The 23,704-nt window shown below is 47.1% G+C and overlaps 1 protein-coding gene across 1 annotated transcript; it reads left to right on the top strand.

Moving 5' to 3' along the window:
- The first annotated feature begins 875 nt into the window (after nt 1-875).
- eag (potassium voltage-gated channel protein ether a go-go) lies at nt 876-14,466 on the top strand. Its single transcript, XM_028316661.1, has 12 exons — nt 876-1,368; nt 4,164-4,305; nt 5,055-5,175; nt 5,584-5,696; nt 8,152-8,172; nt 9,218-9,349; nt 9,429-9,538; nt 10,960-11,355; nt 11,727-12,150; nt 13,257-13,456; nt 13,651-13,903; nt 13,978-14,466. Exons 2-12 carry the CDS (start codon nt 4,227-4,229, stop codon nt 14,265-14,267), a joined length of 2,139 nt encoding a protein of 712 aa, XP_028172462.1. The 5' UTR covers nt 876-1,368; nt 4,164-4,226; the 3' UTR covers nt 14,268-14,466.
- Nucleotides 14,467-23,704: the final 9,238 nt, after the last annotated feature.

Below are 23,704 nucleotides of genomic sequence, written 5' to 3'. Positions count from 1 at the left end.
TTTGGACTTTAAATAAAAGCCGTCATTATAAAACTATTGAATGTAACCAAAACTTTAATGATATCTAGCGTTATTCTAGTACTAGTACCTAATACGTACTTGTGAGTTTTTGTGGCTTGTTTAACTTAATTATGTATATTTGTAACTTTATGAAAGAGCGGGGCCTCCTAACACATGTATTATACTTAAAAGGAGACCCCAGCCACTTGCAACCATATGTTAACTTAAAAGATACTAAATAAATGTTTTTTAATTTTCATATTATAAGCCATTTATTGATGTTTACCTCAAAGATTAATGTATTTAATTTTCTTAATAGGAAATTGTCGTAGTTTTTTAATATCCGGTATCCGGCCGGATAGTGAGTTACTATCCGGTATCCGGCCGAATAGTAAATTCAGGCCGGATATCCGGCCTACCGGATAGTTACCGGATATCCGTTTCATCTCTAATCTATATATATATAAAAATGAAACCCGTTTCGCGTTGTCACGGCATCACGTGTGAACGGCTGAACCGATTTCGATAATTCTTTTTTTAAAATGTTTGTGGAAGTCCAAGGATGGTTCTTACGGAAAAAAATATTAAGAAAATCTCTACGCTAAGGCGGTACGAAGTTCGCCGGGTCAGCTAGTTATAAATAAAATGCCAAAACATATTGATGTACTACCAAAACTAAACTTCTAAAAAATACCCGTTACATACACATTTCCCGATGTTTTAATCGAATCCCTTCGCTCACTAAATTTTTTAAATTGTTTTTACCTGTAAGAACCTATAAGTGGTTTACTCGTTGCCTATCTTATGTCATTATTACACACTGTAAAACCCTGGTTTTCCTAAATAAATAAATAAATAAATAATTCATCCTAGAAACATATTACGTCATAGTATGAACTTAATTTATGTAATATTGAAACTTATCTTTTGTTATAAAAATCACGCTAGATAGTTGGAAACGTTCGTCGACGGGCGAGGCGACCGGTGACCCTCCCGAGAGGTCAAAGGGTTAGAATTGGAATGGATGCGTCGCGTATGCATTCGACGTTAAGGGGCTGTCATCGGGCCCGCGGGCGCAGGCGCGAGCTCGGGAGGGGCGGGCGGCGGCGGCGGCGGCAGTGCGCCCGCCCGCGCGGAGTCTCGCGCCGTCTCAGCGCCGTCTACTGTGCCTGCTCGCGCTGCTCGCTGCGACTCATCCGCGATCGCTCCGCGAAACATGAGAATCGACACCGCGGAATCGCTTGGAGTCTTCGTCGAGCGACACGCCAGCACAAAATCGGATTAGAGGACGAACGAAGTCTCCTTTCGTAGTTGCCGGTCCGGTCGGCCCGTTAATCGGCGATTTCCGATGCACGGAAGGGTGATTAGGTGGGTGCGTTGAGTTTGTGGGCCGGCGTGAATATTTGATGAGGCCGCAGGGCCCGGGGCCGGCGGGCGCGTGGAGGGCCGCGTGCCGGGGCCCGTGATCGTTCGCCCCGGACACGTAAACAGTATCGATCGGGGCTCGCTCCGGCAGCACTGCATACGCGAACCTGAACGCCTCACGTTTCCGACTCCCCGTCCGCTCGGCCGCGAAGTGGCCGCGGCACGCCGACTTCCTTTCGGTGCAATCAATCTCAGAGAATCGATGCGACCTCGGACCGTTCTAGTGACCTTATTATTCAGTGATAATAATAACTAGGTTCGTGTGATGTTCGATGCGTTTTCTTCGGCGATGCATGGCATGTCTTATTTAAAGCTTTTATGTTCACTTAAGGCTGCTTTCCGTATCATCTTCGCATCTGCAAGTGAACATACAGACAGCCAATTATTTAGTTCTTACGCAACGCAAGGAGTCAGAGCCCCGCGGGGCAGCTGCTCGGGGCTGGTGCTTCCGTGACCTACATTACTGCATTGTCGTCAGCGATCCCCTCGGTGCGCGATTGGCGATACACACTACAGCGGGGTTCCGCTCGTGGAACCCTCCGCACGTACCAAGCACGCTGCCGAGTATTCATTTTGTCCTTTCTGAAATGCCAGTATTTCACTGATACGTGATTACTGTTTACACCTGTTTACGGATACGTGCTTTTTATTGACGGATGCGACGCGAGTTATTCGTACTCAATAAATTCAAATTTTAATTAATTATACGTTTCGGTATCACTAATTTAATAGTAATTTTTGCTAACCAATGTTACCTGTTTTCCCAACTGCGGCGTAGTACGTCATCCATTAATTCAACAGTTAGGTTAGGTTAGGCTAGTGCTTGATTGTTTGACGTGTATCGCTAATCACATCATTTACTTGTATTTTTTCTGTCGTCTTGGTGATTACAATAGTAGAACAATAATTATTTGCTAAAATTTAAAGCGAATCAAGGTTAAAATTAAATTACTTAGTTAGGAATAAGTATAATTTAATTAAGTGGGCTGAGGTTGATACGGATTTGAGTGATGTTTCTGAAGGAAATGTTCGGTTAGAGTGTATGGGCACAGAATACATATGGGGTCCCTTGACCCGTTAATTAAACGTATGGACTACTGTTATTGGATTACATTCGTTAGGAGGATTATTTAACCGAATATTGAAAGGGAAACTCGCACGTAGACTTAAGGATTACCTAGAGACAATACATTAACAACCCTAAAACGAAACAAGTTTACATAAAACAGATAAACAGTTTTTCTGAAAACAAACGGTAGTTTCGACAAACGTAAAAAATAAGTTTATAATAAATTTAATTGACGAAAATTTTGCAGTAGGTAGTCAAAGCGACAAATTACCGATCTACATTGGGATTTACCTATATGGTCCTGTTACGTGCCATCATTCCTTACATGCGGGAATAAGTTTTATTCGTAAAAACAAAAGTCTTCAAGAAATTGACGGACTTCTTAGTTAGACTATCGGATTGTGTCCCCGTTATGATCGGCTTTCTCTTTAAGAGATTGTTGAGTAACTTAACTCATTCTGTTCTCGTTCTGGTAGAAGGCCTATATTATTTTTATGTTTGTTAACTCATTTATATTTGCTTATTAATCAGGAAAGGTAGTGATGGGACGAGTCGTTTATATTGGGGAAATTGTCATTGTTAACCAATTACAATTTCCCCAACTTAAGTAGGTAACATAGTACCTACTTATTATTATTCTGTGGTAACATTAACAAATGTCTGTCACCGATGTTGCGATGATAAGACTCTTGGCCGATGATACTTATAATTCGTCTCCAATTTTATTTGGGTATCTTCAAACTCTGTCCTAAATCAAGATCTATAGACTAAGAGCTGGTGAACGCCAGACCTACGTCATTTTATAAAAGCTGAAAGTTTGTCAGTATATGCTCCCAATACTTATAGATTAGAATGTTGGTGCATTATTAAGTTTGGGTCGTCGTGGCTTAGGCAGCTACCCTCAAAAGATTGTCTGGCAAGGAGTAGGAACTATCAAAACTGTCTAGCTGATGAGGAAACTACTTCTAATTATTGCCCAAATGTTATGTATAACAATCAGCTTTTATAACGTAAACCTAACTTATGGTGGCCTTTGCTGTATATTCATTGGACTGTAATTCTACTTACCTTGTACCTACCATAAAAGCTGATTTTTATGTCTAGTATTTGGGCAGACAGTTTTGACAGATTCAGCTCCTTGCCAGACAATTTTTTGAGGGTAGCTGCCAAAGCCACGATGACCCAAACTTCATAATGTACCTACCAACATTCAAAAAAACCTATATTAAGAGCATATGCTGACAAACTTTCAGCTCTTTTAAAATGACGTAGGTCTGGCGTTCACCAGCTCTTACGAGTATATCAGACAACACTCAATAGGTTAGTTTCCTAAAAAAACTTTGTCAATTATATTATCAAAAAATATTGGTCACGTATAATTTTATCTGTCAATCAAACAAGTAATCACGAACTATGATGCGTTGAAGTTCCTCGTGACGTCACAGTGCTACATTTTTAACCACGCTTGACGTCACGCACGGGCCTCTTCTTTTGAATTTTGGCGCGTTTTATCTTTTTAAATTTTCATTAGTTTGAAAAGGTGATAAATACGTGTCTATTTTTTTAATAAGTTAACTGACGGACTAATTTAATCTCCCGCTTTTTATCTTTTTACCTACGGTGAAAGCGACCGGGGCGGGGTTGGCTTGACGAAGTGTTGTGTGCGCAGCCGCCGGCGACGGGCGGCGCGGGCTGCGCCGAGGTGCCGGTGATGTGAGCGCGCGCAGGCGGCATGCCGGGCGGCCGCCGGGGGCTCGTCGCCCCGCAGAACACCTTCCTCGAGAACATCATCCGCCGCTCCTCGTCGCAGCGTCAGTAACTATGCACCACCCAATGCTTGCTTAGTATGATATACGAGCTAATTCAATATTTCTTTATGTATGTGACCTCCTCAAACACATTTTGTGTTCATATAATACTGCGCAATGTTGGAGAACCATAAACGGAAAGGTGACCTAAGTATGTGCGTGACAAAGGACAATATGGCTATAATCATCGCTCATTAAAAGTTACCTCGCACATTTGATTTTTATTCAAATACTAGCTTTCCGCCCGCGGCTTCGCCCGCGTGGAATTTTGTCTGTCACAGAAAAACTTTATCGCGCGCGTCCCTGTTTCAAAAACCGGGATATAAAAACTATCCTATGTTCTTTCCCGGGACTCAAACTATCTCTATGCCAAATTTCATCAAAATCGGTTGCGAGGTTTAAGCGGGAAAGCGTAACAGACAGACAGACAGAGTTACTTTCGCATTTATAATATTAGTTGGGATTTAAAATGTAGGTAAATCGAATCATCAACCTACCCTAGAATTTTTAAAGTCAATGAAGAGTTTAAATAGGTCCATGATAAATGATGGTAAACTTTCACTAACACTGCCCTAAGTGAGATATCAGGGGGCAGGCAGTGTCAGTTAGGGTTTAGTGCCTCAGAATCTAACAAGGATTCAAAATCGTACAAAAAAACGAAAAAAATATTAGTCATTATCTATCGCTCAGTTTTGAAGTATAGCTGTAGTAAGTCCCAGATAGTATCGCCTGACCGCCGCGCGTCTCCGCAGCAGACAGCAGCTTCCTGCTGGCCAACGCGCAGATCGTGGACTACCCCATCGTGTACTGCAACGAGACCTTCTGCAAGATGAGCGGCTACAACCGCGCGGAGGTCATGCAGAAGTCTTGCAGGTACGGATTAGCGCGCGTTCAGTGCACATCACTTCACAAGCGATATATTCACTTTTGTTGTTATTTCATTTCCATCATCATCGGAACACTGTTAATGATTTTGATCTTCGTGATATGATTATGTACCTACCTATGCATCGATTCGGTGTTTTCAGACTTATAAAAACGAATTTTGAAAAAGTGCAATTTAACTGGGGGTAGGTTTTTCACATCGTTTCATTGAAAATATGACCTATTCTGATTCGTCGCATAACCGTCTACGTCGTCAGTAATTAATCTGTGTTGATGGTACATATTTTATTTTTGGTAGACCAGAATTTATGACCAGTAAAAGTTAAACATATGGAAGTTGAGTTTTCGGATCGGTCGGGAGCCGTCGCCAGTTGATTCAGTGAGCCGTGTGCGCAGGTGCACGTGGATGTACGGCGAGCTGACGGAGAAAGAGGCGGTGGAGCGCGTGGACCGCGCGCTCGACCACCACCTGGCCGACCAGTTCGAGATACTGCTCTACAAGAAGAACCGTGCGTATACACACACACACACCCCTCCCGCCCGGCGGCCCGCGGGCTGGCTTCGACGTGCACTGACAGCGAGCCTTCCTCAACGCATTCCATTATACTCGTAGGTGCTCACCTTGAGTCTTGACATTCATACGAGCCACTTGAAATGATTGATTTTGTATTAATGTCTGCATTGCTTTGGCGAGTTGAAAATTTTTATATTTTCCATGTATAAAATAACGCTGCATCATCGTACAATTTTGATCGTTACTGTTACTTTGATACAATACTTTACCGAGACTCAAAAATACATTTCGACTATACATATAATACACGCAAAAGTGGAAGTTTTCGAGCAGAAATATTTAATTAAAAACGTAGCCCATACATTGTATGTATATGTTACAGACTACAGTCAAAACTCATAATCGGTCAAAACCACTTTTGACTTTTGCAATCAAAAGCTGTTTTTTTGACAAATGTCGTTAGTCAAAACCACTTTACTGCAAAAGAATGGACAACCATTTGGTTACAAATGGTTAAAAGCGTCTATTCCTGTTGTCACCACTGGCTTTGGGAAATGAGAAAATCAATCCTGATTATCACCAGTGGCGACGTATAACACATACTTTCCCAGTTGTAACTACCTACTAGCTTTCTTTAAAACAGGCGCCACTATTGCCTAAACTTTTTCAAAAGTGTTTTGACCGATTATGTGTTTTGATGTAACATATTACATTTATTTTCTAAAATTATAATGAATGTTGTGGACAACATGTTAAGTGTGCACATAGCGCGTCTCGCACGCACGTGACTGAAGCCAGCCCGCGAGCCCGCGAGGCCTTTACGTGCAGGTTCCTATCGACAAACAGCTTCTTTCTTGCGCCCCTGTTACTGAGCGTTCAAAGACTTCCTTCTACGTTATCTACTAAACTGGTTGTAAAGATGCTGCAGCTTGATGTGATGATGTTTGCTAGGGATATAAACCTTATTATACTTGTCTTTACCACTTGCGAGCAAAAGTATGGTACCTATCTCCAAATTTCTTTCGAGCTATCGTAAAAACTAAATAACTAAAGATAAATAAAAACATAACCCTCCTTCTGGCGCAGTCGGGTAAAAATATTACCATTTTAAAGATTTAATTTAAAGATAATATTATACAGGTTGTTTGGCGGAGGTTAGATAAACTTCGTGGGTGTATAGGTCATTTTAAGAATACAAGTTTGCCCATTTGACCCTAAGTGAGCTACTTTTTTTCAATTGTCATTTTTGTTTTTTTTTTCAGAAATTTGACCTGAAAACTGTATGGATAATTTTTGTATTATTATTCCATTCTCTTCCATAAACATGGAATTTTTGACGAATTTCAATATCTCATTACTACATGTGATATATCATTGGAAAGAAGAGAAGCTAGAGATGTTTTTAAGATCATTGGCAATCCATTATCATCTTTATTTTTTTTAATTGAATTCTAAGTTGAATTTTTTATCGTGGTTTTTACTTTTGTTAAACTTTGGCGGTTCGTAACTAGCTATCCAATCATTTTCTGGATCTGATATTTTATTTATTTGACTAAAGACATATTCGATATTAATATCAAATAAAAAAACCGGTTGAAAATACGCGAGAAAAAAAAGTAGTTTTTAGGCCAAATTTTGGAAAAAAATAAATAAAAACATAAATATCAATTAAAAAAAAGTAGCTTACTCAGGCTCAAATGGGCGAACTTGTATTCTTAAAATGACCTTACCTATACACCCACGAAGTTTGTCTAACCTTCCGCCAAATACCCTGTAGGTACATAGGTATTTATTATAATATAATTTAATTGATACCATAGACACATACATAGTTGTTGAGTTCTTAAGATCGCTCGAAACCAAACACAACGGGTGATTCCATAATTTTATTTTACTCGTAAGTTCGTCGTATTTATTTGCATATTTACGGAGAGCAGAAAATTGAACTCAACCTAAATTAGACACAGCATTGCCCACATGGGACTATGGGGGAGTAGGTATGTTATGCTACGTGCGTAGACGGACGACATTTATTGGAACGTCGACAGCGCGCCGCGAGATTGGCCGCTTGTTTATCGCGGGAATAAAAGAGAACGAGCCGGCCGGCTGCACCCGCGGGCCGCTAATTAAATCCATGTTTGTCGCCGCTTGTTCCTCTCGCTTTATTGTTTGCCCGCGCCTTTCAGTTGTCTGTTTGTGCAGATACTCAGGGTTTTTATTTTTTCTTAGTATCTTGATGCAAAAAATGCAAACAAGAATCCTTATTAAACAACATCTCGTAAACTGTTGCAAAACCTAAAGCCCGGCAATAAAAGGCTCCCATAAATAGCGCTATAGCCCTGAGCCCGCCAGACGGCGTGGCGCCCTGATGGGGACAGGTCGGCAGATCTGTCGCCGTTGGGGGCGCCTCTGCGGGGTCATACTGACATAATCTCGTTTTATGACCATAGGTATAGAAGGTATTGGCTGTTGTAAGTATTAACTCACGACACTAACTTTATTCTCTACTTGCTTGCAGTTCACCAGTACTCCGCTTACCTCGCCAACTTTCCATATTTTCAACAATCTTATTTCTGCACGAGCCTGATCTTAATCAAAATAAGAAATGCGACTATTCTATTATGCTTCTGATTAAATTTTGGATGAATTTATAAATTCCGCTCCAAGTAAAAGGTTGTCAGGTGCTGCAGCTCAATATCTCGATGTAAAGTACAGTGTGGCATGCGACGGTGGCAGACGCCGGGCGGCCTCCGGACGCCCCCGTAATGCTCACCCACAGTAATCGCCCATAATCATATCACGGCAAATTACTGTGTCCTCTTAAACACATTAATTTAAACACCTACATTCTTACTTTTAAAATTGCGGCAGCTTTTTGACTCGATGACTCGTATAACGTATTTTGAAGTATGACTGCTAGGTTTCTGCCGCCTTATCTTTTTACAGTGTAGTATATCATTTAAAATTTACCTGATGTATGTATGCCGTTGCTACAATCTACGATCTACATACGCATAGGCACGCTAAAACTATTGATGATGACGTAATAGATGACTGTAGCTATCCAGGTACTATATTCCACGTAGTTTTTGTATGTATAAAATGTAGGTACATACATATAATAAGCTTTTGACCCGTTCACTGCTAGAGATTGTACGAGAGATAGCTATTTGTTATGGTATTACAAACAATAGATTAGTCGAACTAAAAATGTTTCAAACAATATCTACGATCAAATGATTTCCAAATTTTGCATGTTGAGTGATAGTTTTCTCGATAACACATTGCTGAAATTTTTCACATTACTTATAGATTAAGTGCAAACATACAAGCATTTACTGGTGACACTGCAAAGTATATGTACATACTTCGGCGTCTTAAAAAATTTACAATAGATGTCGCTTATATCAGAAATACTGCTTATATTTACATCGAGTCGCCGAAATGTAAATATCCTCGTGGAGCCGAAGCCGCGAAGACGCGAGAGGCGGCGTGTGTAGCGGCGCTGTGTTGCAGGCACGCCGCTGTGGCTGCTGGTGCAGGTGGCGCCCATCCGCAACGAGCGCGAGCTGGTGGTGCTGTTCCTGCTCACCTTCCGCGACATCACGGCGCTCAAGCAGCCCATCGACGCCGACGACCCCAAGGGAGGCGAGTACCGCACTTCTGGTTCCCTTTCGCGATGCGCGCTCGTGTGGCAGCGACCCAGCTAGCGGTGTGTCGGTTGCAGGGCTGTCGAAGTTCGCGAAGCTGGCGCGCAGCGTGACGCGCTCGCGCTCCGTGCTGGTGTCGGCGCTGCCGGCGCTCAAGGAGCCGCAGCGCCAGAGCCACCTCGCGCATGTCAGTACTGCCCCGCCGCATGTAATCACTGCACGTACTACCTCTACCGCTCCCACGCTGCGCGCGCGCCGCCGGCTCGCCGCTCGTGTTCCCGCGGGTCGCGTTGGCCGTGCTTGGCGGTTCCTTCGTTCCGAATTGTTTCTCGAAGCTATCGAAGAGAACGAGCAGCGAGTCGGCGCGGGCGCAGCGTCCTCACGCGGCCGGCCGCGCACAGTCACAGTCGCACGACAGCCATCAGCGCACCGAGGAGCACGCCGCACTTTATTTGGGTAACGCTAGTCTGATTAGTTGAAGTCTCATCGAAGATTCGCGCACATTAAGAGCTCAAGGACAATAACTTGCCGACGCATTTTAATTACAAAATACTCTGTCCATTTTGGAATACACGTTTTGTTGCTAGAACATTGCATTTTCCCGTAGGTCTAGGTGTAATGCGACTTAATGTGTACGAACCTTTTTTTATTACTAACTATAAGATTCCTCACTAAACTTATATAGGGTGTTTTTTTAGAGGTATACAACTTTAAAATGAAATAAAATATGTAAAAATATGTTTGATTCTCGTGGTATTGGTTTTGTTTAAAAGATGTTCTTATGCCATTTATGCTTCAAAATGATTTCGGGCCAAAGGACGCCACGGTTGGCTCAAATGTAGCGTAATCGAGATGTCCAATTTTCAATTTCTTTTTCGAGCAACTGGGGCCATACATCGGCAATAACGCGACAAATGTTGGCATTGAATTCCTTAGTTTATCTGCGCAGTAGTGGACTTCACATATCCCCAGAGAAAATAATCCATATGTGTGAGATCACCCGATAGTGGAGGCAAATTCAAAGATCCATCGAGTGAAAATATGCGCTCATCGACTGTTTCCCGCAATAAATTGAATGTGTCGCGTGCTGGTTGGATGGCAACACCATCTTGTTGAAACCATAGCTCTGTCACATTAATATCATTCATCTGAGGAATGAAAAGTTACGAAAATTACGTCGACCGTAATATGGACGTTTGTATGGAATACTGAACCATGATTTTTAAAATACATTTTTGCACAATTTGCAAACGTTGTTCTGAAGTAATTCTATTTAATTATGAAATGGCAAAACATACTGTCCACAAATGTACCACCAACTATTAAATTATATATCACTAGAAACAGTGTAACTAATTTAAAGTTGTATACCTCTAAAAACATCCGTTAGAATCTGTATCGTCTACTCCTTAAGCACCTCCGATGTACACATTTTGTTAAAAACTTGTAAACGCTGATCAAACTATTGCATTTCGCAACAAATCGACCGCATGTACGTTGTTGCACTTTTGTTCTTCCTATTTGAATGCGTGTATGCACCCCGCCCGCGCGGCCGGGCCCGGGCCGGGGCGCGCGCGCGGGCGGGCTGCAGCGAGCGAGTGTGCGCAGGTGATGTCGCTGTCGGGCGACGTGCTGCCGCAGTACCGCCAGGAGGCGCCCAAGACGCCGCCGCACATCCTGCTGCACTACTGCGCCTTCAAGGCCATCTGGGACTGGATCATCCTGTGCCTGACCTTCTACACGGCCATCATGGTGCCCTACAACGTGGCCTTCAAGAACAAGACGAGCGAGGACGTGTCGCTGCTCGTCATCGACTCCATCGTGGACGTGGTGTTCTTCATCGACATCGTGCTGAACTTCCACACGACGTTCGTGGGCCCGGGCGGCGAGGTGGTGAGCGACCCCAAGGTCATCCGCAAGAACTACTTCAAGTCGTGGTTCCTCATCGACCTGCTCTCGTGCCTGCCCTACGACGTCTTCAACGCCTTCGACCACGACGAGGACGTGAGTGCTTTTTGTCATTGAATTCATTTAAACAGGTTTTAACGCGATACGCGGATAGGTTGCTTTTTGTCAATGTTGTGCGAGTGCCGATAATGATAGTTTGCTATACAAAATTCCTGATAAAATCAGAGAATTAAGGTTTTTATCAAATGCAACTACCAAAAAAATCATTCAATACTAGTTGCATTTTAACTACATAATAATAATGTGATTTATTTTGTTAATCTACTACTTTTATCTAACATATTATATGCTCGAATTATGAAATAAAGCTCGAAACTCGAAACTTAATTAGACCTAGATTTAAAAATATTCAAACCGAAACGTGTGAATGTACTCGATGCCACTGGCGACACCTGGCGCGTCCGCAGGGCATCGGCAGCCTGTTCAGCGCGCTGAAGGTGGTGCGGCTGCTGCGCCTGGGCCGCGTGGTGCGCAAGCTGGACCGCTACCTGGAGTACGGCGCCGCCATGCTCATCCTGCTGCTGTGCTTCTACATGCTGGTGGCGCACTGGCTGGCCTGCGTGTGGTACTCCATCGGCCGCTCCGACGCCGACTCGGGCCTGCAGTACTCGTGGCTGTGGAAGCTGGCCAACGTCACGCAGACCCCGTACTCGTACGTGTGGTCCAACGAGTCCGACGGGCCCGAGCTCGTCAACGGGCCCTCGCGCAAGACCATGTACGTGACCGCGCTCTACTTCACCATGACCTGCATGACCTCCGTGGGCTTCGGCAACGTCGCCGCCGAGACCGATAACGAGAAGATCTTCACCATCTGCATGATGATCGTAGCAGGTGCCGGAACTCTTCTGTTATTAGCCGGAGCACCGCGCGACCCCCCGGCAGGCGCTGCGCGGGGGGCCGCGCCGCACCCGAGTTATGTTCGCGCCGCGTGCGGGCCGGGCCGGCCGCGCGTGTGGGGCCGCAGCGCTCGCCTGCGCCGCCCACACCGCAACCGCAATGCGCCGCCGACCACGACTCGCACATTCAGGCTGTTGAAAAATTACATTTCAGAGAGGGCATTGTTAGTAGTGATTCTTATCAATTTTCATTTCTATGCGTGTTGATTTTGTTTTGATTTAAACTGATACTTTGTGTATTTTTAATTTGTGAACGAGTTGAGTATGTTTTGTTTATTATTTCATTATTTTCACATCATTACTGACACGCCTCACTCGCGAGTGTTGTTTTCTGACATCCTGTTGTCGGCGTTAGTAGTTGTTTTGTTTTCCCGTTTGGTTGTCCCGTCCCTCCCGGTGCAGGCCCACGAAGCGTCGCGACAGTCACCTGTGTGGTCTCGCGCCGGTGTGTTGTCTCACTCGCGCCAGTAGTGTTGTCTCACTCGCGCCACCCGCCCCGGTCGTGTCGTTTGTGTTGTTGTTGATAGGACGGTGAGGCAGCACCTTCACCTAGCGCTAGACGAAATTAACCAGAAGCTAGAATGAGAGAATTATTATCAGAAAAGCAATAAATGGCACTTTGGCTATCACTGCTACAATTTCGTGTTATTGTTCACAGCGTTGACTACAGGGTGTTAGGTAAATGGGTTCATACAAAATTAAATTGTTAAAATCAGATTTTTAAGAAAATTAAAATAATTAAAATGATAATATCAATTTTCTGACTTCACCATACCATTTATATGCATATAATGTTAACATGGGCTAGTATCCGCTTATGAAACCATTTACCTAACAACCTGTATATGTCTTGTCAATGCTATTCCACTGTGCCTTTTATTGTAAGATTTTAATCAGAGCGCGTTACTGGTCAAATAATCATATTATTATTGTTATATTCGATTAATACCGCATTTCCTAAAAACATGACGTAAGTAAAAAGAAAAGATTTAACAGTAAGGAGCGCCAAAGCGCGGAGACTAACTTCGTAGCTGTTCGCAGCGCTTCTGTACGCGACAATATTCGGGCACGTGACCACGATCATCCAGCAGATGACGTCGGCCACGGCCAAGTACCACGACATGCTCAACAACGTGCGCGAGTTCATGAAGCTGCACGAGGTGCCCAAGGCGCTGAGCGAGCGCGTCATGGACTACGTCGTCTCCACCTGGGCCATGACCAAGGGGCTCGACACCGACAAGGTACGCCCCGGCCGCCGCGTGCCGTGCCGCGAGCGGCCGGTTACGTTGTTATGTCGTCAGTGAATTTGGATGGCTGGACAGAGATGCAGCGTTCTCTTTTGTCGACTCAGTATTTTCATCGTAAAATTTGAAGCGGTAACCCAATAATTTTGCTTGTGGCCGTTCTGCGGTGTAGAGTGTCGCTCGCGTTGCAGGTGCTGAACTACTGCCCCAAGGACATGAAGGCGGACATCTGCGTGCACCTGAACCGCAAGGTGTTCAACGAGCACCCGGCCTTCCGCCTGGCGTCCGACGGCTGCCTGCGCGCGCTGGCCATGCACTTCCACATGTCGCACTCGGCGCCCGGCGACCTGCTGTACCACACGGGCGAGTCCATCGACTCGCTGTGCTTCATCGTCACCGGCAGCCTCGAGGTCATCCAGGACGACGAGGTCGTGGCCATCCTGGGTAGGTTCCGTCCCCGGCCAGGTCGCGGCCCCGGCGCGAGGCGAGGCGCGGGCGGTACAGTGCGCTTGTTGCAGGCAAGGGCGACGTGTTCGGCGACTCGTTCTGGAAGGACAGCGCCGTGGGGCAGTCGGCGGCCAACGTGCGCGCGCTGACGTACTGCGACCTGCACACCATCAAGCGCGACCGCCTGCTGGAGGTGCTGGACTTCTACCAGGCCTTCGCCAACTCCTTCGCGCGCAACCTCACGCTCACCTACAACCTGCGCCACCGGCTCATCTTCCGCAAGGTACGCCACCCGAGATCCTTTTGTGCGTCATCATCTATTTTTTATCAAGTCATCTACTCTAGGCGCGCTCTATTTTAAAAAATTTTTCACCAAAACGTGGTCAGTGTCATTCATTCAAAAAGTTTTAAGCATTTTTTGTATTTCGGGGGCACATAATCGGAATAAAGCCGTTCGCGCGTCGCAGGTGGCGGACGTGCGGCGCGAGCGCGAGCTCATGGAGCGCCGCAAGCGCGAGCCGCAGCTGGAGCAGGCGCAGGACCACCTCGTGCGCAAGATCTTCTCGCGCTTCCGCCGCGAGCGCAGCGTCGCCGCCGCGCCCGCGCCGCCGGAAACTCCCACGTTCGAAAGTTTGGAAACGCCATTCGAACGACGACCGACGAAGTCCTGAAGGCTTCCGTCTAACCCAAAACTGTTTCGCAGCCAGTCCCGCGGACCCCGAGCGGGGCGAGCCGGGCGCGGGAGGGGCGGGCGGGACGGGCGGGGCGGGCGCGGCGCGCGGCAAGTGGGGCCGGCTGCTGGCGGGCGGCTCGCTGGACGCGGGCGAGGGCGCGCGCGGCGTGTTCGCGCGCAGCCTGAGCGTGCGCGAGTGGCCCGCGGCGCTGGGAGCGGGCGCGGGCGCGGGAGCGGGAGCGGGCGCGGGCGCGGGAGCGGGCGAGGCGGGCGCGCTGCTGAAGGCGCAGTTCGCGAAGGCGCGCTCGGCGTCCGCGCTGGGCGCCGCGCGCCAGGACACCATCGAGGAGGTACTGTCGACGATTGAATCGAAAATCCTTTTTACTCTGTGCCGTTTACGTCCCGACGTAACGAATTCGTAAACGGAGCTCGGTCCGCGCAGTGTAGGGTTCCATAGTTGCCCGTGGTTACCACGATGTATGTATTTCAGAAGCAAATGATTTATTAAATTATTTCATCTGAGTCGCTTCTTAACGTTCACTTATAATACATTGCGAGTCTTGATAAAGTGCACATATTAAATTAACGAAACAAAAAATGTCAAGAAACTCTGTTTGCGCCACTTCAACTCTTTCCTACTATTTGAATCAAAATGATCATTCGATTTGGGATCGTATAAATATAACGCTTTAGTTCGAAATTTGAAAGTAAGAAAGAAATTGAAAATAAACTTCTATAAATTGCATTTGAAGACTGCAATAATTGATTGATTTGAATTACGCGCCAACGCACCGTCAATGACGTGCAGTCTTACCATAGACTTTCTTTTCTCTTTCGTTGAGAACTCATACCGTGCGTGTTTCGTACCGCTTAAAAACTGAAATATAGGTGATTTCTGGCTGTGATCGGATTCCCTAAGGTCCAGCAGGCTATTAGAATGTGCGGAAAAGACGGGCCCGCCTTGTATTGTAAAGAAAACGTTAGAAGCGACTTCGTACGCGTGAACCCCGTTTTACGTCCTTATAGGTTGAATTTTGCAAAATCCTGTCTTAGTGAGCACCTACGTTCTAAAGGAACCCCTATGTGACTTTTCGCTTTTATATAGATAGATTCTACCACTTTGTCAAGGGCGTTATAAAACTTTTGACTGTAACAGATATAACTCCACAAAATTACAGCTCTCTAGTCCCAATCCCTCAGGCACAATCAGTTCGGATTGGTAAAATCAGTCAAAAGTAATTTTAATTTATTTACAAATCAGGAGTTAGAGGAGAAGCGCGTGGCACCCGCCGCTGCAGCGCCTGCGCACGCGTCCACTCAGGCGCCTGCCGCCACCTCCTCGCTCGCCGGCGCCTCGCTCACCGGCGCCTCCCACGCCGGCGGCGCCCACACCGGCGCCTTGCACGGCGCGCCCGCGTCGGCCGCGGCGCTGGCGCACGCCGCCTCGTCGCACGACGCGGCGCTGGCCGAGCTGCGGCGCGACGTGCGCAACGAGGTGCAGAGACTGCAGCAGAAGGTGAAGGAATCGCATCCCGCCGTCCGACCGGAGACCGCGCTCTTTTAAATTGATGACGAATCGTATGCGACGTTTTTCGTCGCTCGGGTCGCATTAAAAATCAGTCAGTCGGAACCTTTTCAGACGCTTTCTATCTCAGCCCTCGGTGAAGCGTTCGCGGTGATTTCATCGAAGTCATGTGCCCGGTTGTAGGGCACCGCTCCCGTGCCCGGGATATAAGGTCAGGAAGGAATCTAACTCCCTAGTGAGCGTAGAGTCCCTATTCCATAAAAAATAGGGATTGATAGTGAAAAGGGGCATACGTCCCTAGAACCCTAGGCCTACTTAACGGCTGGTCGAGTACAAATAAAATGAGACACTGTAGTCTCCTCTTTGTCGATAGATTTAATACTAATAACTCTAATAAGGGTTTCTTAATTGCGCTCACCAATTGGCGCCACTGGCGAGTGAGGTCCTATAGCTCATCATCATCATCATCATCATCATGTCAGCCATAGGACGTCCACTGCTGAACATAGGCCTCCCCTAATGCTTATCCCTATCGCTCGCTCACGGTTAAGACAGACGCGCCAACCGGTGAGCGGCAGGTGGACAAGAGCCGGTGAGCGCAGTCAAGAAAACCCTCATTCTATCGGTGCATATAAAAACTAAATCACTTCTGATACTCGAAGAAGTGATCAATATTGTGACTTATTTATTTTATTTTAATAATGATTTTCTCGAAAAAGTGCACCGGGCGCTCGCATCTCGACCGCTTTATTTTTTGACACGTTCGCATTCTTCAACACTCAATATGATATTTGTCAACGATCAGTTGGGGCGCGTAGAAGAGCTGCTGACGATGCTGGCGACGCGCCTGGGCGCCGACACGGACGCGGGCCCCGGGGCGGCGGGCGCGGGCCCCGGGCCGGCGGGGGCGGGCCCCGGGCCGGCGGGCGCGGGCCCCGACGACGAGCGGCCGCGCGCGCCCACCGACGTCGCCGCACTCGCGCGAAAACGCCGCTCCAAGGTTACAATTTGGTTGAATGCAGTTTGTAGGAATTAGAGCAAAAAGAGCCAAAATATCCCAGTTTCTCGTGCACCATAGTTGTAACGCAGGTTTTTCAGGGTTGCGAAATGCGAACTTGGGTGTATGTATACTTCTCCCTTCTCTCGAGGAACCCTACAACTAGGCCGGTAGAATAAGATACATTAATTTAACAAATCTGAAACAATTCCTACAAAAGGTTTTATTGTCTTATGGCTTCATTTGTTGCGTTATACCGCGTAAAGAACTTATAGTATCAAAAACGGGTCTTCATGACTAAAGGACATTTAATCTCCTGCATTGAATAAGATCAAACATATGTATGTTTTGGACAAACCATTCTCATGCTAATGTTCGACAAAGTATAACCAGCGTTTCCCTGTCAAGGCTCGCGAGTTGTATTCGCCTATCCTTGTTCGTCCAACCCGTTCCTTAACTACGGTTGGTGCACCTCTTCCTCGCACTCTCCTGAACGACTCTGTGTTATCTGCTATGGCTGTCCCTCTTAATTTACTGAAGTTCGCTGAGCCGGTTAAAGTTGGACAACACTGAAGTGTCCCATACACATAAATATGATATCCAAACCGTGACATTGAAAGGGGGCGCCACTGTCAATACCGGATCGCTAATAAATGAATGTTTTCTTTGAGTAAAATTTTCTATCTACAGTATTAAGAGTACTTTCCCTCCAGGTGGCATTACAAAATTTTATCCTGTATAGTTAAACGATGGTGGCGCCCCCTTGTCTATGAGTTTAGTGGGACAGTTCAGTGTAGGTCATCTATATGTCTATCGCGCAAGTGTCATGTGGCCATTTTATTTTTGTCAGTTCTTGTAGTGCCAATATAAATGACCTAAATTGAATTGTCCCACCAAACTCAATGACAGGGGGACGCCACCATCGTTCAACTATATACCTAGTTTCCAACATGGCAAAAATTGGAACCGGCGATCCGGTATTGACGGTGGCGCCCCGCTGTCAATGTCACGGATGGGACAGTTCAGTATTTTTGATCTAAACAAGATTTGTACGAGATTCATGTTGATGTGTGTAGGTCGCGCAGCGAAATTCGGAGGCGAACACGATACTCGCACCGATGTAATATTTGCACGTAATTGACCGACGTCTGACACACCACACGCGCGACCTATAATATAAGATTGCAATAATCCGGTGATCGTCGAACTCGTACGTATGTCGTCCTCAGGCGAGAAGCAAAGGAGCAGCGCCGGCGGCGCCCACGCCGACCACGCCCGAGGGCCCGGGCGGCGCGCTGGGCGGCGGCAGCAGCGGCAGCGGCGACGCGGCGGGGGCGGGCGCGGGAGCGGCGGCGCGGCGGCGCGAGTTCGTGTAGCGCGCGGCGGCGGCGGCCGCGCCCAACGACTAGCGCGCCGCCGCCCGCCGCCCGCGCCCGCGCCCGCCGTCCCCGACGCGTGACAGGCGATGAACTGAAACTGTTGTGTTCAACTCGAATACTCGACCGGTCGAGTCGAACTGTGCGCAGTCGGCCGACCGGCGCTTCGCACCGCACGCGCTCGCGCCGGGCCCGCGCAGTGCACGCCCGACCGCCGGCGTCTCGCCGCGTGTCAGCGCTCCATCCGTTCCTTTCTCGTAGATTAGAATGTTACGATCGCACTTTCCTTGCGCCGATCGGGCTCGTCGTTCGACGTTTGCGTTATCTTTCACGCCGGCACGTTCACGGTCGCACGTTTGCTACCTACGTTTCGGACGCGTCACTTACGACTTTGACCTCGATAAAATTCTTCTAGTGCTTGTCGCGAGTGAAGATTTATTTTTCCCTTTGACGATTTCTTCCGATCTGGGGCGGGCCCCGGGCCGGCGGGCGCGGGCCCCGACGACGAGCGGCCGCGCGCGCCCACCGACGTCGCCGCACTCGCGCGAAAACGCCGCTCCAAGGTTACAATTTGGTTGAATGCAGTTTGTAGGAATTAGAGCAAAAAGAGCCAAAATATCCCAGTTTCTCGTGCACCATAGTTGTAACGCAGGTTTTTCAGGGTTGCGAAATGCGAACTTGGGTGTATGTATACTTCTCCCTTCTCTCGAGGAACCCTACAACTAGGCCGGTAGAATAAGATACATTAATTTAACAAATCTGAAACAATTCCTACAAAAGGTTTTATTGTCTTATGGCTTCATTTGTTGCGTTATACCGCGTAAAGAACTTATAGTATCAAAAACGGGTCTTCATGACTAAAGGACATTTAATCTCCTGCATTGAATAAGATCAAACATATGTATGTTTTGGACAAACCATTCTCATGCTAATGTTCGACAAAGTATAACCAGCGTTTCCCTGTCAAGGCTCGCGAGTTGTATTCGCCTATCCTTGTTCGTCCAACCCGTTCCTTAACTACGGTTGGTGCACCTCTTCCTCGCACTCTCCTGAACGACTCTGTGTTATCTGCTATGGCTGTCCCTCTTAATTTACTGAAGTTCGCTGAGCCGGTTAAAGTTGGACAACACTGAAGTGTCCCATACACATAAATATGATATCCAAACCGTGACATTGAAAGGGGGCGCCACTGTCAATACCGGATCGCTAATAAATGAATGTTTTCTTTGAGTAAAATTTTCTATCTACAGTATTAAGAGTACTTTCCCTCCAGGTGGCATTACAAAATTTTATCCTGTATAGTTAAACGATGGTGGCGCCCCCTTGTCTATGAGTTTAGTGGGACAGTTCAGTGTAGGTCATCTATATGTCTATCGCGCAAGTGTCATGTGGCCATTTTATTTTTGTCAGTTCTTGTAGTGCCAATATAAATGACCTAAATTGAATTGTCCCACCAAACTCAATGACAGGGGGACGCCACCATCGTTCAACTATATACCTAGTTTCCAACATGGCAAAAATTGGAACCGGCGATCCGGTATTGACGGTGGCGCCCCGCTGTCAATGTCACGGATGGGACAGTTCAGTATTTTTGATCTAAACAAGATTTGTACGAGATTCATGTTGATGTGTGTAGGTCGCGCAGCGAAATTCGGAGGCGAACACGATACTCGCACCGATGTAATATTTGCACGTAATTGACCGACGTCTGACACACCACACGCGCGACCTATAATATAAGATTGCAATAATCCGGTGATCGTCGAACTCGTACGTATGTCGTCCTCAGGCGAGAAGCAAAGGAGCAGCGCCGGCGGCGCCCACGCCGACCACGCCCGAGGGCCCGGGCGGCGCGCTGGGCGGCGGCAGCAGCGGCAGCGGCGACGCGGCGGGGGCGGGCGCGGGAGCGGCGGCGCGGCGGCGCGAGTTCGTGTAGCGCGCGGCGGCGGCGGCCGCGCCCAACGACTAGCGCGCCGCCGCCCGCCGCCCGCGCCCGCGCCCGCCGTCCCCGACGCGTGACAGGCGATGAACTGAAACTGTTGTGTTCAACTCGAATACTCGACCGGTCGAGTCGAACTGTGCGCAGTCGGCCGACCGGCGCTTCGCACCGCACGCGCTCGCGCCGGGCCCGCGCAGTGCACGCCCGACCGCCGGCGTCTCGCCGCGNGCTTCATTTGTTGCGTTATACCGCGTAAAGAACTTATAGTATCAAAAACGGGTCTTCATGACTAAAGGACATTTAATCTCCTGCATTGAATAAGATCAAACATATGTATGTTTTGGACAAACCATTCTCATGCTAATGTTCGACAAAGTATAACCAGCGTTTCCCTGTCAAGGCTCGCGAGTTGTATTCGCCTATCCTTGTTCGTCCAACCCGTTCCTTAACTACGGTTGGTGCACCTCTTCCTCGCACTCTCCTGAACGACTCTGTGTTATCTGCTATGGCTGTCCCTCTTAATTTACTGAAGTTCGCTGAGCCGGTTAAAGTTGGACAACACTGAAGTGTCCCATACACATAAATATGATATCCAAACCGTGACATTGAAAGGGGGCGCCACTGTCAATACCGGATCGCTAATAAATGAATGTTTTCTTTGAGTAAAATTTTCTATCTACAGTATTAAGAGTACTTTCCCTCCAGGTGGCATTACAAAATTTTATCCTGTATAGTTAAACGATGGTGGCGCCCCCTTGTCTATGAGTTTAGTGGGACAGTTCAGTGTAGGTCATCTATATGTCTATCGCGCAAGTGTCATGTGGCCATTTTATTTTTGTCAGTTCTTGTAGTGCCAATATAAATGACCTAAATTGAATTGTCCCACCAAACTCAATGACAGGGGGACGCCACCATCGTTCAACTATATACCTAGTTTCCAACATGGCAAAAATTGGAACCGGCGATCCGGTATTGACGGTGGCGCCCCGCTGTCAATGTCACGGATGGGACAGTTCAGTATTTTTGATCTAAACAAGATTTGTACGAGATTCATGTTGATGTGTGTAGGTCGCGCAGCGAAATTCGGAGGCGAACACGATACTCGCACCGATGTAATATTTGCACGTAATTGACCGACGTCTGACACACCACACGCGCGACCTATAATATAAGATTGCAATAATCCGGTGATCGTCGAACTCGTACGTATGTCGTCCTCAGGCGAGAAGCAAAGGAGCAGCGCCGGCGGCGCCCACGCCGACCACGCCCGAGGGCCCGGGCGGCGCGCTGGGCGGCGGCAGCAGCGGCAGCGGCGACGCGGCGGGGGCGGGCGCGGGAGCGGCGGCGCGGCGGCGCGAGTTCGTGTAGCGCGCGGCGGCGGCGGCCGCGCCCAACGACTAGCGCGCCGCCGCCCGCCGCCCGCGCCCGCGCCCGCCGTCCCCGACGCGTGACAGGCGATGAACTGAAACTGTTGTGTTCAACTCGAATACTCGACCGGTCGAGTCGAACTGTGCGCAGTCGGCCGACCGGCGCTTCGCACCGCACGCGCTCGCGCCGGGCCCGCGCAGTGCACGCCCGACCGCCGGCGTCTCGCCGCGTGTCAGCGCTCCATCCGTTCCTTTCTCGTAGATTAGAATGTTACGATCGCACTTTCCTTGCGCCGATCGGGCTCGTCGTTCGACGTTTGCGTTATCTTTCACGCCGGCACGTTCACGGTCGCACGTTTGCTACCTACGTTTCGGACGCGTCACTTACGACTTTGACCTCGATAAAATTCTTCTAGTGCTTGTCGCGAGTGAAGATTTATTTTTCCCTTTGACGATTTTAATTGTTTTAATAATCACGATTCTCCGGAAACTTAACGAAGCACAATATGATGAAGCGTTTTACGACGAAAATGATTCTCCAGTGAAATTATACTTTAGGTCATTTATTATCAATTATCATCACGAATCGTCCGCGATCTCATTAGGCTAAGCGCTCGGGCTCCGCGCCGCGCGAGGCGCCGCGGGCGTTGTTACGTTTTTAGAGTTTATGGGCGCTGCTGAGCCCGCACTCGCCCACGCCGAGCCACCGCTCCGTTACTATCTTTTTATCGAGAAATATATCGAAATGAGAACTGTACCTGGTTTTATTTGATATGATGGTCGGCCAAATTCCTCATGGGTGATGGGTGATCGACAGTGTCCTTTAATATTGCACAGTATTAGATAAGAAATACATAAATATACATTCGCGTTCCAATGCAATTAAAATAAAGAGAGACCTGCATTTCTTTATTTTAATAATTGTCGTTTGTAAATGTGACGGGCCTAAATCATTGCCTGCAGTTTCTGTTAAAACTGGTTACAGTAGAAGTTCCTACACAAATAATAGTATAAGATCCCGCTATACAACGACCTTCACCGAGATGCTTATTTGATGAAACATATTTTATATTCAATTTAACATGTCAATAATTATATTGCTTAAGGGTTGCCTAATAAATTTCAGTCCAGGATATGATTAATTAATCATTAAAAAAAGTTTTATTTTTAAATATTTCATCGGTTTGATTATTAAATAAACTCCATACCAATCGAAAGTATGAAGCCCATAGAATATGCAAACGTTAGGTTGCCTATTCTTTTCCAGTCATAACTCTCGGGTTGCCAGGTATAAACAGGTAAATTGATAGAGCATTTTGCATCGGTCTGATAATTTAATCAAATATAAATGAAAATAAAGATTATTTCATTATGAACACGGTGGTATAGGGTTGCCTGCGAAAAATCAGTCCTGAATGACGGTTGTCGAATTTTGTAAAGTGAAATTAAAACTGAAAGTCCCGCAACGTTCGAATTTTCCCAGGGATAACTATTATTTTAAAAATAATTACAATCGTAGTAATAATCGCGGAAATTACTCTAGGCCATATTACTCATCGTGGCATAATCAAAATAACACGAGACCGACACCGACACGGCCAGAAGGTAACCAAAGTCACGTGAATAGGGGTCGCGGCGGGCGCGGCCAATATCGCGGTAAACGGGGTTTCCACCATGTCCAACATGCGACCGTTGACCACGACCACGAAGAGATAGTAGAAGACACACCGGCCACTGATGAGAAGGATGACTTATTAGATGAGTTTTTTCGTACCTAAAGTTCAGGATAAAAGTTTTCATATTCTTAATTATAATAATAGTAGCACGGTAACATTTAGTGTTAATGATAGAAATATCGATTTATTAGTCGACAGTGGTGCCAGTCTATGTGTGTTAAAATATGAATGGTTCAAAGGTGACC

The sequence above is a fragment of the Ostrinia furnacalis genome, unplaced genomic scaffold (genome assembly GCF_004193835.3).
Source record: "Ostrinia furnacalis isolate ACB-3 unplaced genomic scaffold, ASM419383v2 OfSCF5833, whole genome shotgun sequence".
Classification (NCBI taxonomy): Eukaryota; Metazoa; Arthropoda; class Insecta; order Lepidoptera; family Crambidae; genus Ostrinia; species Ostrinia furnacalis.
This window is presented reverse-complemented; position numbering and strand designations above follow the sequence as displayed.

What these genes read in the sequence shown, in the direction of transcription:
- eag (XM_028316661.1), top strand. Translation starts at nt 4,227, where the DNA reads ATGCCGGGCGGCCGCCGGGGGCTCGTCGCCCCGCAGAACACCTTCCTC. An exon ending in GTCATGCAGAAGTCTTGCAG is followed by an intron (nt 5,176 to 5,583) that starts GTACGGATTAGC and finishes CCGTGTGCGCAG; the next exon opens with GTGCACGTGGATGTACGGCG. An exon ending in GCCAGAGCCACCTCGCGCAT is followed by an intron (nt 9,539 to 10,959) that starts GTCAGTACTGCC and finishes GAGTGTGCGCAG; the next exon opens with GTGATGTCGCTGTCGGGCGA.